The sequence below is a fragment of the Sitophilus oryzae genome, unplaced genomic scaffold (genome assembly GCF_002938485.1).
Source record: "Sitophilus oryzae breed Bouriz unplaced genomic scaffold, Soryzae_2.0 scaffold_857_pilon_pilon, whole genome shotgun sequence".
In the NCBI taxonomy this organism is placed as follows: domain Eukaryota; kingdom Metazoa; phylum Arthropoda; class Insecta; order Coleoptera; family Curculionidae; genus Sitophilus; species Sitophilus oryzae.
In genome coordinates this window covers 2,445,444-2,459,895 of record NW_022147480.1, presented here as the reverse complement: position 1 = coordinate 2,459,895, position 14,452 = coordinate 2,445,444, and the positions used below count along the sequence as shown (strand labels likewise).

General features: G+C 31.2%; 1 protein-coding gene across 4 annotated transcripts in view; it reads right to left on the bottom strand.

Annotated features, from left to right (window-relative positions):
* Nucleotides 1–1,085: 1,085 nt before the first annotated feature.
* LOC115889921 (aryl hydrocarbon receptor nuclear translocator-like protein 1) overlaps nucleotides 1,086–14,452 on the bottom strand; it is a 212,014-nt gene continuing 198,647 nt past the window's right edge. For 3 of the 4 annotated variants that reach the window (XM_030910019.1, XM_030910020.1, XM_030910017.1), the window contains one exon: nucleotides 1,086–1,249. In XM_030910019.1, the coding sequence (XP_030765879.1) occupies nucleotides 1,133–1,249 (117 nt within the window). In that variant the 3' untranslated portion in view covers nucleotides 1,086–1,132. Of the gene's footprint in view, nucleotides 1,250–11,326; nucleotides 11,848–14,452 lie in introns of those variants that run through there. The other variant, XM_030910018.1, reaches the window with a different exon arrangement.

Below are 14,452 nucleotides of genomic sequence, written 5' to 3'. Positions count from 1 at the left end.
TCCTACATTTAGATCCTCACTCTTATATATTCCTGATCAAAATCTGGCATAAAGTTTGTCAAAACATATTCGACTTGGTATGTTCAGATATTTAGACTAATTCGGAACAAAATTTTCAACAAATGGTGAATGCAACTGCTTACTCCTGGTATCGAAAAATACCTCCTCGCTCTCATATGTTCCTGATACAAATTCTACGTTACTCCATTTTTGACAAACCCAACTAAAAATAATTTCAGCCTTTTTAGAGCAATTTTTAGAGTACCCGACCAACGAGTTAGAATAGTTAGATTTTTTTGGAAAAACGGCCATAACTTCCAATCTATAAGAGATATCGAGGAACGGAAGACGGCAATCGATAGGGAATTCAATTCTCTATAAGGGTGCAAAATTAGGGGATGATCGGAGACAAAAAAAATTTCTCGGCAAAAATGAAGGAAGGTTAACCCCTTACCTCATTTTTCGCCAAAAAATTTTTTTGTCTCCGATCGCGCCCTTATTTTGCACCCTTATAGAGGGTTGAAATGCCTATCGAAAGCGCTGTTCCGTTCCCCTCTAACCCTTATAGTTTCCGAGATATTAGGGGTTGAAGTTTTCCAACGAGGTCGAATTGCTAGAGATGGCAGAAATACCATTTCGCAGACGTTCAATAAATTTTTGTGCAAATTTTTCTAAAAGTTGACTGAACCTCGGATTTGTATTAGGAACATATAAAAGCAAGAAAGTATTTGGCTGTGGAAAATAAAATATATCTCCTCGCTCACTATATTCTCCTGATAGAAATGTAATATTTTGTACACAATTAAATAATTTTATCCAAGTTTTGCTAATAGTCTAAGAAAATCTCGGATTTGTACCAGGAGCATTACAAATTTGAGGAGGTATGTGGTTGTTAAAAATCTTATATTATTTGTATATACCTCCCCGTTTTTATATTCTCCTGACAGAAATTTAATATTTTGAAGAAAATATATAACTTTATTTTTCAAGATTTCTATAAGAAACATATAAGAGCGAGGAGGTAATTGGAGATTTTGTACAGGGTAAATAAAAATCAAGTTAAAAGGTTTGCAAGTTTTATTTATATATTTATTTAAATATAATTGGTGTTTATTTTAACATTACGTTATTCTTAAACAACACTAAATATTATATAACAAATTATTAAAGTAACACAAAACACAGCTGGTATCGAAATCCTGGAACTACCATAACTATGGGTTTCTTGCAGTGATTGAAAGTTCCAAATCTGTAACAAAAAATAAAAATTAGCTTAAAACTAAGCAATAACATATCACTGGTTAGTGGTTCTTACTTGAACACAAACCTGCTTAATAATAATACATAATATTTATTTTTAAGCAGATTAGTTATAAATAATAATAAAAATATTATTAATTATATTAGAGAATATAATATATTCGACTATAATTAATAGAATATATACAGGGTGTCCCAGAAATAAGTGCAAATATTTTAAGAGGTGATAGATCTTGATAAAAGAAACATATTTTCTCTTTATCGTTTTTCAAATAAGTCCAAAATAACGGAGTTATTTTACTTTGAAAATTTCCAAAAAAAAATATTTTTTGCTAAAATTTTGAGAACCACTGGATCTTTTCTGGATTTTCTTTCTTGTAAATTTAATCTAATACCTATGTTGCCATATTATCAAGAAATTATGTTTTTACCTAAAAACTAAAAAAAAATTCCAAAAAATTTTGCAAAAATTTCGAATTTTCAAAAAAATTTTTTTTTGCGAAAAAAACCTCATAGGCGTGTTTCTGGGGTTGAACTATATTACCAGTTAAAATATTTGCACTTATTTCTGGGACACCCTGTATATTGAATGTGAAGATATTGTCAAGACTTAAATAGATGTCAACTTGGGTTTAGATCAAATTGGGAAAAAACAATTTCATATAGGCTCAAGAGATCGGTTACCTGCATGACATCGACCCAGATATGTTTTTAAATAAAATTGATAATTAAACAATTAAAATACAACAATCTCGGGTCGATAATCAAACGCAGGCTACCAAAGTTCGATTTCCTCATAGTCATAACCGGGTGAATGTAATTAGATGAAAACAGATTGAACGACGTTACCGGCGATGATCACGAGGGATAGAAAATATAAAAATGTATGCTGAAGAGAGTCAAGAAGTTAGTCCGTCGATGTGAGTCGAATTATTACGGTCAGTATATAATTCGCGTTATCAGTCCGTTAGTAGAAGGCAGCGCAGAGTGAAGATGTTCCTGTAAGTATTTCTTTAAGTAAACCGTTAAGTCTTGGCATTCCCCAAAATTGTTATACACTGTAAACCTTATATTAAATAAATGCATATTTTATCCAATGGTTGTTTTGATTGAGAGAGAGAACCTGGTATAGCGACCCTAGCAAACAACCCCCAGCTAGGTCGCGACAATATGTCTAGTTAAACTCTGTTAATTGTTCTTAGTTAAACAAATAGATTTTGGTAACTTATCAGAAATGACACTACAGATATAAGTACCGCATGAGCAAAAAACGGCGTCAAGTTGACCTGGACAAAAATTAAAAACTTAATAAACTTATTTAAAAAAAACCAACCTATCGTGTAGATTGTTCCTTGAAGATTGCTATGATTGTTCCTCCATGAAAATATCTGTCAAAAGCTGAAGTCTTGTTAATGATGTAGGAACACTGAACTGGAAATAGAAGATTAAATTATTGTAAAAATAGATTTTAGTAAATTTTCAGAAATGACACTACAGATATAAAATACAGTACTGTATGACCAAAAAACGGCGTCAAGTTGCCCTGGAACTGGCAACAAAATTATAAAACATAAAAAGCTTATTTCTAAAAAACCAACCTGTGTATTCTTCCTTGAAGATGCGTTCTCCTCCTTGGAAATATCTGTCAAAAGCAGGAAAGTCTTGTTCATTTTGAAAGCCTTGTTCCTCTAGCTTTTTAAGAAAATAATAAACATTGTTCATGTTACAGTCACTCTGAAAATAAAAGATAAAAAAATTGCTCTAAAAGTAGATTTTAGTCTTTTTCAGAGATATAGGATATAGAAGAGTATGATAAAAAAACGGCGTCAAGTTGACCTAGAAATGACAAAATATATATATATATATATATATATATATATATATATATATATATATATATATATATATATATATATATATATATATATATATATATATATATATATATATATATATATATATATATATTATATATAAAGCTTATTTTTAAAAACCAACCTGTCCTGTGGACTGCTCCTTGAAGATTTCTATCAGTGTTCCCTCATGAAAATATCTGTCAAAAGTTGAAAAGTCGTGTTCATGATGCAGGAACTCTAAAATTAAAAAACCAAAAATTATTGCAAAAAAATAAATACTTCAATATGTTCACAGATTATTAAACTTGTTTCTATAGTTCTAATCCCTTCAGAGACAACTTTGAAATTGTGATATGGTAGTCTATTTTATATACCATTAATTTTGATTTTTAATGTTTCTATTTTGGTGTGTGTACTGTGTACATTCACAGAATATTTACCTTGCAGTAGTGATTCAACTATGGTTGTCTGAACTATATCTTCTGCTGTTTGAATTAAATTAGCTCAGCCAAACATGTCCTTTGTATGTCTCTTATTCCATAAACTGTTCCATTAATCGCCCTTCTATAAATATGGAATCCTGAACATAAAAATATTATAATCTCTAAATAATAACATATTATTAGGAACATTAAATAATAATATTTAAATTCGTTTTCTATAATAAAGGAAAGAACTTTTAGCCTTAACAACAAACCTCTAGCTTTTTAAGAAAATAATAAACAATTTTAGATCTATTTTTTTTTCATGTTCATTCATTTTTTTTCTCAAACATTTTTTTAAGCTAAATTAAAAGATAATTATCGTTATATTCGATATGTTCTTACCTCAGTCTTCATAATGCTATTAGATTATAAAAGAAAAACGACGTTGAAAAGGAAAATACAGTCAATACTCCTTGTTTATTAATAAAAACGACTTTTATTTAAACAAATTTCTTTTCATACAATTATCTAAACAATTATAAGTGTACCTTTTTAAAGATTGCACTTCACACTCAGCGAACTAACTTTATATTCACATGCATTCTTTTTTTAAAAAAATCTATTCGTTGATATTTACTTGATTTGACGATGACCTAAGTACAAATTAAAAAAAAATATTTTTTTTTCCTAGTTAACAGAAAAACTTTATTTAAATTTTATAGAATAAAATTAATTTTAAAACTGATCTACAGAGCTTCATATATGTATTATAAAATAATACAATGTGATCATACTGGTATATTAAAATTGTATTAAGTTATCTCTTCAAACCATAAAATAGTTTATCTTGATTCGCTGAGAGCACACAGGTTATGTAAGTTTACTAATTTTAGCGCCATCTAAGAACAAAAGGAACTACTACTATTGTTCATTAACAATATAATAATTATAAAGAAAAGGAAATATATTATTTAAACAAGTCTGGCATTGAAATCCAGTTTCTTATGTCAAAAAAAACAATTTTCATCCAAAAATCGACGTTAGTTCAGACATTATTTTAAAAAAATCGAAGCATATTAAGACATAAATTTATATGAACTTTTTTAATTATTTTCATCTGCAGAATATGCTGCCGAAGTTCCGGAATACAATTCGGACCACCCTGTATATTAGTTTTGCTTCTGTACTTAGATGGCGCTGTCAAATATACACTATTTTTTGATATTGACAAGTAAATGAATAAACCAAGAATAAACTTTAATAGACAGAAGTTAAATATAGTCTGAGGAGTATAGATATTATAAAGAGATGTAAATAATTATAGTTCTTTCTATAACTATTGCCTATGATGACATTTATTTATTACAAACATGTATAACGATACGAGTAATTTAAATATATGGAAAAGTTCATAGATGAACAGAGTTTAAAAAATAAGTGCTATAAAAATGACTGTAAACTGAATTTATTCCACAAAAATCCATATTGACAACTTTCACTAGCTTGCCGTTTTTTGTCCTCATGATTTTCAATTGTCAGTTAAACTAGAGACGTTTATTTTTACAGTTTATTTCAAAGTTTGATTGTTATTTGGTTTATTTTGTTAGAACGTTCTTAATAGCAATCAGAGTACCATAAAGTAAAAGTGAAATGGATACCACGTTTTGTGCGTTTTAGTGTAAGTTGTTTATTCTGTTATAATCTAATGTTTACTAGAGATTTAAAATTTGTTTAAAAATTAAATCAAATATATTTTTTTATGATATAAACTCACCGGCAAAAAAAACCGGTCACTAAAAACTAGTCCCAATTTCAAAGTTGGATTTCTCGCGAACCACTCATTAGATTTTGATAATTTTTTTTAAATTGTAAATTAATTCCTTCTTAACGGATGCTACGTCAGAAATTCTCTCACTGACTTGAGTCAGTGAGAGAACAGTCCAACGAAAACTAAAAGAAAACAGCTTGTCTGCAAGGAGGCCTGCCCACAGGACCCCAGCTACTTCCAAGACATCGTGGAGCACGTCTTCAGTTTGCGCGTTTACATGTGAATTGGTTTGGTCGCGGTTTTGCCTGCAAAGCATTTTTCCGAGATGTTCGTTTTAAAGCAGCGTATCTCCAACACAAACCGAGATAATGCCGTGATTAAAAAAACAAAATGCTCACAAAAGATGAGGCTACAATGTGATTTGATTTAGCAATAGCTACTACAGCTGCTGCACCCTACAGGGTGTCACAAAGTTCGAGCAAAAAACTTCGTCTTATTGTTGTGCCCTGTATATGCTCACAATAAATTCCGAATAAAAATTTCGAACGTAGCATCCGTTAAGAAGGAATTCATTTACAATTTAAACAAAATCATCAAAATCTAATGAGTGGTTCGCGAGAAATCCAACTCTGAAGTTGGGATTAGTTTTTAGTGACCGTTTTTTTTGCCGGTGAGTGTACTTAAAACTATTTTTGATAAAGTATTATTTGATTTACATTTTCACTGAATTTTATTCAGAGCGAACCATAATCAAATCATCTAGTAATAAATGGAAACTTATATTATTGGGTGGGTATTCGGTCTACATGCCTTGTTCGTGACATAAACACAGTGAGTATATTCATTTACTTGCCAATATTTCAATTATTAAAGTCTTGCACTCGATGTAGCAATTGCAACAGTAAAGAAAAAAGAAACACTTAGCTCTTCTGCTTGTAACAGTTATATTTCGCGTACAGTATTATACAAGGCTAAATTTAATTATACACTCCGTTTATATAAGTTAAAAATAAACAGTTACAAGACGAAGGAACTGAACACGGGTAGTTTTTTGGTACAAAAATAATTTTTAAATAAAATCTTTTCTCTAATAAAATAGAAAATAATAAAAGGGATAAACAGTGAATCCATATATGTAAGAGTGATACAAAAATACCGATTACGCATATTAAAAATGACAATCTCGTGAAAAAAGTAAACTTTGAGGAATAGCTAGTGTAATGTGTGTAAAGCTTGGTCTACACTACGTTTTACCTGTCGGTCTTAAAACGTATCAAGCAAAAGACGTTAAACACCAATTTGAACTTTGATTTGAATTTCTTCAAAGTATACTCATTTCAAGACGAGTTTTTTTTTGTTAAAATTTATATGGTAATCGGCAAATTGTACAATCTGGTTATTTTCTATAGAGAGCTGATCAATACGTTTATTATATATATCTAGTTATTATCTCATTCACTCATAACACATTTAACAGGCTTACCTAAGGGTGTCCTTTCAAAAGAATATTACTAATAATTTCCTTTTTCAATTCAGTTCTTTCAAATAAAACACCCAGTTAATTTCTTATATTTTTTACAATCACAGGGAGTACTATCAGTTAACATTAAAGTATATTATATAACAAAGAGTTATGAGAATAAAAATCTGTACAAGTTTCACAAATGTATATTTATATTTATCCTACTGCCAACTTAAAAAAGTCAATATTGGAGCTCGCATGGCAGGGCGGCTGTTTTTCTGAATTGACATGTGTCGATATGACACTGAATGCGATTTTTATAAATCTTCAGTTTCTGATCAAAAAAGAAATGTATATTTTAAAGTGTAGCTATATTGGATGCGTCTGAAAGGTGGCTCACCCCTATAACTTTTTTATTTTTTTCAGATAAAAAAACGAGATTTGTTATGATAGTATATGACATAAATTAGAATTGATTGACGTATTCAATTGTTTTTAATCACGGGAAATTACTACAACTTTTGATTTTTAAATGGCACCCTCGGTACTTTATTACTTTGTTCGATAGAGAATGACATTCTGAATAGAATGACATATCGTATGACAACTTTTGACACTCTCGCTTAATAAAAAATTGTATTTTAAAATTCAATCTAGAGTGCCATGGCTGTGTTAAAAACACTAATTCTTAATCAAGGAGCCTTGGAAAAATAGATTTGATCGTCTAATGTTTTTAGTGTCTTGTCCTGGGCAGTTAGAAAATGCTCAAATCGTATTTTTAATCATATTTTAATTTTTTCAAATGGAACGAGGGTGGCTCATTAGCATATTTGGAAAAAGCATTTTTTTACAAATAATTTGATACCACATACTTGGTATTTTGAGTCAAATTTTCGTTACGAATCGCAAATTATAATTTCAAATAAACCATATGCGAAAATGTCAAAAGTTGACATATGATATGTCATTCTATTCAGAGTGTTATTTTCTATTGAATAAAGTAAAAAAATACCGAGGGTGCTATGTAAAAATCAAAAGTTGTAGTCATTTCCGGTGAAACAAGAAGCGACCGAAAACAATTGAATGCATCAAAACTAATTTATGTCCTATACTACTAGTATCACATACCAAGTCTCGTTTTTTTAACTGAAAAAATAAAAAAGTTATTACAGGGGTGAGCCACTTTTGAGACGCATCCGGTATAGTTTAATTTTTTGAATTGAAAGCAAACTAATCGATGTGGAAGTTTAATTTTAATCTTTGGATAATTTTGTAAATTGTCGTTATTAAATATGCAACCAACAAAACGCTAAATCCTAACCAAATTGATTTAGAAACTCGACTTAAGAGAAGAGTTAAATAAAGTTTGTACAGGGCGTCCCATTTTCGTGTTTCATGGGATTTCTCGTTTATGAGTAGACACAAAGATGCGGCTTTCACATCACTATGCCCCTTTTTTTACGTAACTAAAAATTCTACACACAGATTTTTCCTAGACCTCTTTTTAGTTCCTGAAATACAGGGCGAATTTTAAAATTATGCATTTTTGTATCTTGCTTATCTTATAACTTATCGAAAAGGGGATAACTGAGTTTTTCACGTAGCGTAACTAGTTTTTTGAATTTATATATATTTAATGATTAAAAGAAGTATACATTACATAATTTTAATGTATACTTCTTTTAATCAACTAGTGATTAAATGTTTTATGAACATCTTTTAAAATTATAATTATGTACCTTTAAAAAATTTCGTTATAGCCGAAATAGCCCAAATTATGCCCTACTAGCAAAACCGGTGATTAAAACTATGCTCGCTACCGTAGTTGAACTCATTTAAAAAGTTTTTTTAACTGGAATAATAAATTATAATACAAGTTAGACCTTCTGAATACATCAAAATATTTACTTTTTTATTTTTATTGTTAGAATTTTCACAAATTATACTTCCTAACACTTTCAGAATAATAAAATAATAAATTTTTCGTATTCTTGCTATTTAAACCCGTGTATTTGTAAGTAGTAGTTGTTTACAATATTCTCTGATGGTGGCAGCACCCGCGGAGAATGCACCAACCCTATTATACAGTCTGACAAACGGATCTGAAACAACGGGGCAACGGTGAGGGGATCGCAATTTTCTAAAATCATGACCGATTTCATTCATAAAATATCCACGAGCGTGCGGTGTTTCATAAAAATATATCAGGAATTTTTATAATATTTTCCAGTGAAGTTTATAATATTATTTTACTTTAAATGTACCTACATTTTGTTTAGTCATTTGCCAAATATAGTAATATTTGTTAAAACGCGTGTACTAATTACAATAAACACAAATCAAGTTAAAGACATAAAACACAATACAATAACACCGCCACTGGATTTTTCAATAGTAGTGACTGTTTCTACTATTCCTAGAGAGGGGCATAAAGTTGGGGGTAATGGCAGCAAGACGTGCGAGAATCTCGACCAATCAGACTGGTTGAATCCGGGATGCCATGATGAATTTTGTCAGCGTTGCCAGCTTACCCTAAGCGGACATTATCTTAAGGAAATACTTTACCTTTTATAATAGGCAGAACCTTAGATTAACAATGGCAGAACGAACGAAAACTGTTAATTAGATAAATACACATTATTACAATAAGGACTACGTCAACATATTAGCATATATATAATTATGTATGCTGAAATGAACTAAAATATATTCAATTTATAGGTAATATCGAGCAACTTTGCTTTTCTATAATTAAATGTGACAACATCGACTTTTTTTGCCCGAATTCCTTCCGCTGTTTTAGATTCGTTTGTCAGATAATACGTTACCGAGGTTATAAAATAGTTGCAAGATTAATCGATTTGCAACTTTTGTCACAAAACAGTCGCACCGTGGACGCTGGGCCTTAGGATTTACTATATTTTTGGTTGCATATTTTGTGAAGTTATTACTGCCTGAAAAAAATCCTTTTTATTTGCCGCTGCCATATAGAGCTTTTTTCCCTTAACACCTATATCATCGAGTCGTATGTACTTTTTTCTGAGCTTTGTCCAGGTAATTGGTTTCCGTAAATTTACGACGAAGTCGAAGAGGGGATATTTTGTAGAGCTTATTCTGATCGGGTCTGGGCTAGCCGGAACGCTACTACCAATTCTAGATAATTTCGTCGACGCGCTGCTACAACTAGGTGCTCGAGGTGGTCATTTCGAGCTACTCCCCTCCCCACTCCAGGTACAGCAGGGTGACTGTTATTTACCAAGTTGATCATTTCTCTCATGACGCCCTCTAAATTTTTAGTTTATTGTCTAAAAAAATAACAGACCATTGTAAACCCTTAATATTCACATTAAACCTTGCCCCGAAGAAAATTCATTTCCCACTTTTTGCAAATAATTTTTTTTCTCTCGATTTTGTTCTCTCGCAACCATGACAATCAGATATTCTTGTACAGAATTGAACGCTCTACAAAAAAGGTCTCTTACAATTTTTCGATAAACCTACTCCTTCAAAAGTTATTCACGGCTAAAGTTAACCACTCGGTAAATTCCTAAATTTTTCAACTTTTCTGAATAAATTATGATTATTTTTGAAAAATTTAATCTATTATTTGAAAAAAAAAGGAATTTTCATGATACCATGATAAAAATTTTGAATTACCTATTGAAAACAATTGCGTTTTGAAAGATGATGCATTTTGATTCGTGTTATTACGTGCGTTTTGTGTCAATTTTCATGATACCATGAGAAAAAATTTTGAATGATGGAAAAGAATTGAATGCATGACAGGTAGTTAATTCTAATACTTATTATTTTTGAGCTTGTATTCTTTTGTAGTACTTAATTAACTAATTTTAAGTAAGTTCCGTAAATTTCTGTTATTTTTCTAACATTTTTTTTTCTGTTGAGTTGGCGATTTGAATTTATTTTTACAAACATTCTTGCCAACATACAAAAAAATATCAAAAATATTAAAATCCAACTAATCCAACTTTTAAAAACCTAACCAAGAATGTTTATTAAAATAAATGGTTTAAACTTGATTAGACTTGAAGATTTCTTAATTCCCAACCTTAACACTATCAGAATTATTGTATATTTTTACAGTAATAGATTCAATTTTTCAAAAATAACCTCAAAAGAATACAAGCTCAAAAATAATAAGTATTAGAATTAAAAACCTGTCATGCATTCAACTGTTTTCCATAATTCAAAATTCCTATTATTACCTCAGGATTATGAATCTCAAGTACTTATTTAAGGCTGAGTCGACCTAGGTATTACTATTAATTTATAGACTATTTTTATTTTAATAAAAATAGTCGGCTGATGCAATGCCGGGTGTGGGATTCGAACCCACTACCTTGAGATTGGTAGACGAGAGCCTGTACCTCTATGCCACCGGGCACCTTAATAATAGATTAAATTTTTCAAAAATAATCATAATTTTTTCAAAAAAGTTGAAAAATTTAGAAATTTACCGAGTGGTTAACTTTAGCCGTGAATAACTTTTGAAGGAGTAGGTTTATCGAAAAATTGTAAGAAACCTTTTTTGTAGAGCGTTCAATTCTGTACAAGAATACGTTGCCATGGCTGCGAGAGAACAAGATCGAGAGAAAAAAAAATATTTGCAAAAAATGACAAATTCCCATGTAATTTAAACGGAAAATGAATCGTCTTTGGGGCAAGGTTTAATGTGAATATTAAGGTTTACCATGATCTGTTATTTTTTTTTGACAACAAACTAAAAATTGAGAGGGCGACGTGAGAGAAATGATCAACTTGGTAAATAACACACCCTCAGGTACAGTCGATAGCGTAATTCGTGGAATTAAACGTGGGGGTCGTCCTGCATCGAAATATACATAAAAGAGAACCGCAAACGCCAATAAGTGTCAGTCTGTGCGTTTTTTTGTTGCCTAGTTATCTTCTATCTTTTCTCGCTTAAGTATGGCTTATAATCAGTCTTGTTTTATTACTCATTGCAACGTTGCCGTCACCGGGGATCCGCCATTACGCCGGGTGATGCTGCTGGTGTAGCGAGACGTCCGACGGTCGCGTCGAATACTGCTCTTCCAGCTTAAAAAAGAACAGATCAGGTCAGTTAGAGATATTCGATCAAACACCAGGAGATGACACGATGTGATGAAAGCCTTCAGATATGAGCATGCAAAGATAGTTGTTTTAAGTTAGTTGATAATGTGGGAGCTAGCCTACATACTAAGGGCTGGCAAAGGTTGGTCTTGGGTAGAGATTTCCGTATGTAAGAAGAGTACAATGCGTTTATAATGTACTGAACAAAGAGACAACAGTAAACATGCTGCCAAACGTACGAACTAAACCGAGAAACTGCGCATAATGCTAAGAGACGTGGAAGGGGATATAGCAGATTTGACAGAAGTGTCTAGCCCTAGCAGTTAACTTTTAAGCTTGACCAATCAGGTTGGTTAGCGTGGTTATATGAAGTGTGTTAATTCATTTATGTTTGTTAAAAACTCTAACGTGATTGGTCGGGCTTAATAGTTGCCTGCTAGGGCTAGACACAAGTGATTTGACGCAGTCCACCGGTCGACCCAATCAGTACCTCTGTCAGTACCTAAAGTTCTAGGGAAAGGTGTACATCATGCGTTCAGCTTCACGATTTAATTACCGTAAAATGGGGTGAATAGAAACAGTTTCGTAGGCTATTAGCGATATACCGGTTGATAAAAATGTGGTATTATTTTCCCGAATATTTTAAAACATGGGTCTTTGTTTGTTCTTTGCGTATACATATAATTTGATTTTTGAAAAATATGCATATAAAATTAAATAAAAATAACATTTGTGTTTCTATTCACCTGCTATTCGGGAGAATAGAAACACACTTTGATGTTAAAGTTTTTATCTATTCTATTTCCAACAAGGTGATTAGAAACAATAAATTATTACATATTTAAGTAGGTTTAACAATAATTAACAATGCATATAATATCACAACTTACATGTACCAGCTTATGTATTACTTTAAAAATAAATATTTTATTTATAAAGTTTTCGCGCCATACAAAATAGGTGATAAATCGATCTCACATTTATTGATCAGCTGATTGACAGAAACAGTGCTGCCACAGATAAAAATATAGTTTTTACATTTTATTGTGTATTACCAATGATAGAAAAATTAGATATGTCGACTCTTTTTACTTTGAATATTTTTAATCGTGATTTGATTTTTTTCAGAAATCTTGTTTCTATTCACCACTATGTTTCTATGTTTCCCCCCATTTTACGGTACGTCTCGCGATACTTATTAACGAGTCGTTGTAATTTTCCCTATACCTTGAAAAATTTTAAGTGCAAGTGGAACACTTGCATTTTCGGTAAAAATAAGTGGAATTGAGTTCGACGGTGGTCGCGCTATTAGAACTCTGAATTCAAAAATCGATATCTCGAAATCTATTAAAAATAATTGATTGTAGTTTCTTCAAAAACTTTCTTAATATTTCTGCTATATTTTCTTCGTAGACAGTAAGTGAAAATCTTTATCAATAAAAAAATTATACGACTGCTGAAAATTGCGATGCTCTAAAAGTAAAAGATGGGTTGTTTACAATTCTTCAATGGAAAAAAACAACCTTATCGAATTTTTCTTATGTAAACATATTGTAAGGACGCAAACATAGTGAGGCATCTCGATGCGATACTCGCCAAGATGCTGGCCGCGCTGCTCGCCAGGATGGTAGCTGCGATGCATCCTACTCGCACTGTTTTAAAACACTAATAGGTGCGCGTAGGCATACTGAAGGATTTACCATCGTCGTTTTGTTAAACACCAGTTTATATAAAAAGTAGTTATTAATTAATTAGTATAGGCCCTTGTTGCATTTCAGTTGATTTCAACAAATTCCGACCGCAGCGCTACAACGGCAAAAATCAGATATTATCCCTACCTATTTCACGTCGCCGTCATGTTGATCGCACAGAATAATATTGAAATCGTGGTTTGGTTATAATATTTTTAAGTATTTTAGTTTTTGTTAGTGTAATTATTGAGACAAAAAAGAGATAAAACACTCAGGTACGAGGTTTGTGTGTGGTAACGCTGTTTTGGGTAACGCTGTTTCGTTGTGATGTAACGCTGTTTCGGGTAATAAAAAATAAATGAAAAAGAATTCGAACTAGGCGTCGTGCTGTGTTGGGACAATTTCAAATGTTAATAAAATTGCCGAAAAAATGTTAACGCGTAAAGGAGAGCGTATACTTTAGGGCGTTGTTGGGTGCAATTACATACATTCAATAACTCAACTCTCCCGAAACAAAATTTTATAGCTTCATAGATTTGATCAAAAGCAAAAATGGATTCAAGCATTTCGACGAAACAAGTGAGTAAACAAAGTGCTCGTTACATCATCAAAAAATTAAAAAGACATACTATAAGAGGATAAAATATAATTTGCAATATTAATGGTATACTTTTTTTTAATCAACTAGCGATTAAAGTACTTGTTATAAATAAATAAAGTCCATAAACTAATTTCGATTTTGAAAATAGCTATACTGTCGCTAGAAACTTGCCATGACGACATCAGCCCTCTTCGTTGCCATTTTATTGAAAAATTGCTCTTTATTCAAAATCTGAGCTAGATAGGTATAGGCTACCCTAATAAGAGTTTGAAAGAGCATCTGTTGAATCTGTTTAGAT